This window comes from Aphanomyces invadans (genome assembly GCF_000520115.1).
Source record: "Aphanomyces invadans strain NJM9701 unplaced genomic scaffold supercont1.38, whole genome shotgun sequence".
Classification (NCBI taxonomy): domain Eukaryota; phylum Oomycota; class Saprolegniomycetes; order Saprolegniales; family Verrucalvaceae; genus Aphanomyces; species Aphanomyces invadans.
The window spans coordinates 36,507-37,365 of record NW_008580183.1 but is presented as its reverse complement, the minus strand read 5'-3'; the positions used below and the strand labels follow the sequence as shown (position 1 = coordinate 37,365).

The 859-nt window shown below is 52.3% G+C and overlaps 1 protein-coding gene across 1 annotated transcript; it reads right to left on the bottom strand.

Annotated features, from left to right (window-relative positions):
* Positions 1–352: 352 nt before the first annotated feature.
* Positions 353–769, bottom strand: H310_12308 (hypothetical protein; the record flags this gene model as incomplete). The annotated part of the gene is made up of 1 exon (XM_008879319.1): positions 353–769. The coding sequence occupies one exon, from the start codon at positions 767–769 to the stop codon at positions 353–355; it is 417 nt and encodes a 138-aa protein (XP_008877541.1).
* Positions 770–859: the final 90 nt, after the last annotated feature.

Here is an 859-nt window from a genome sequence, read left to right as displayed (position 1 = left end):
TTACCAGACGAAGCACCAACCTTCACGTGTACTCTAGTAGGCAAGTCTGAATGCGTAGAGTCCCAGATTTTGTGTATGGTCTGGTGGAAGGGTGCCCATGGTACGACCGCAGTGCCGCGCCTGTGCCCCTGGTGGAACCTGTCGAAACGGGTGGTCAGCAGACTCCCGCAAGTTGAATTGCGTGTATCTCGCCTAGAACAGACCGAGGAATCCCAGACTTTGGTGTGTGGTCTGGTGGAAGGGTCCCCATGGTACGACCGCAGTGCCGCGCCTGTGCCCCTGGTGGAACCTGTCGAAACAGGTGGTCAGCAGACTCCCGAATTCAGAACTCTATTTTGATGGATAGCTGCGCTTATACTACGAGGGACATTTTTGATGTGACATCAACGCCGTTGTGATAGGCAATGTGAATTGCCTTTGCAACTTGCTCGGCGTTCATAAGCACTTGTTCGATTTCGCCGTTGACGTTGAACCGCACAAGCCACGCACTTCTCGAGGCAACAAAGATGTCGACCTCTCCAACAAGTGACTTCTTCAGCAATTCGCCGTTGGACAGTTCTTTTGTTGTTCGGAACCATTTGCAACACCTGTACCCGACTATGGAGAGATTGTGATTTGTTGTTGCTTGATCTACAAGCGATGTGAGTGTGAACTGGCGTTCTCGAGTGTCGGCCTTTAGGGCCTTTGACGCTTTGCGTGGCCCAGAAGACTTTCGAATGGGCAATATCCGCAGCCTCATCCGAATGTCGAACCCATCCTCGAGCGACATGCATGCAACAGTGTGCGAACACAACCACCCTGAACGCATGTAAGCGGCGCGTCACTTAGCGAATTGATTCGCACTATTCGTCACCACGAT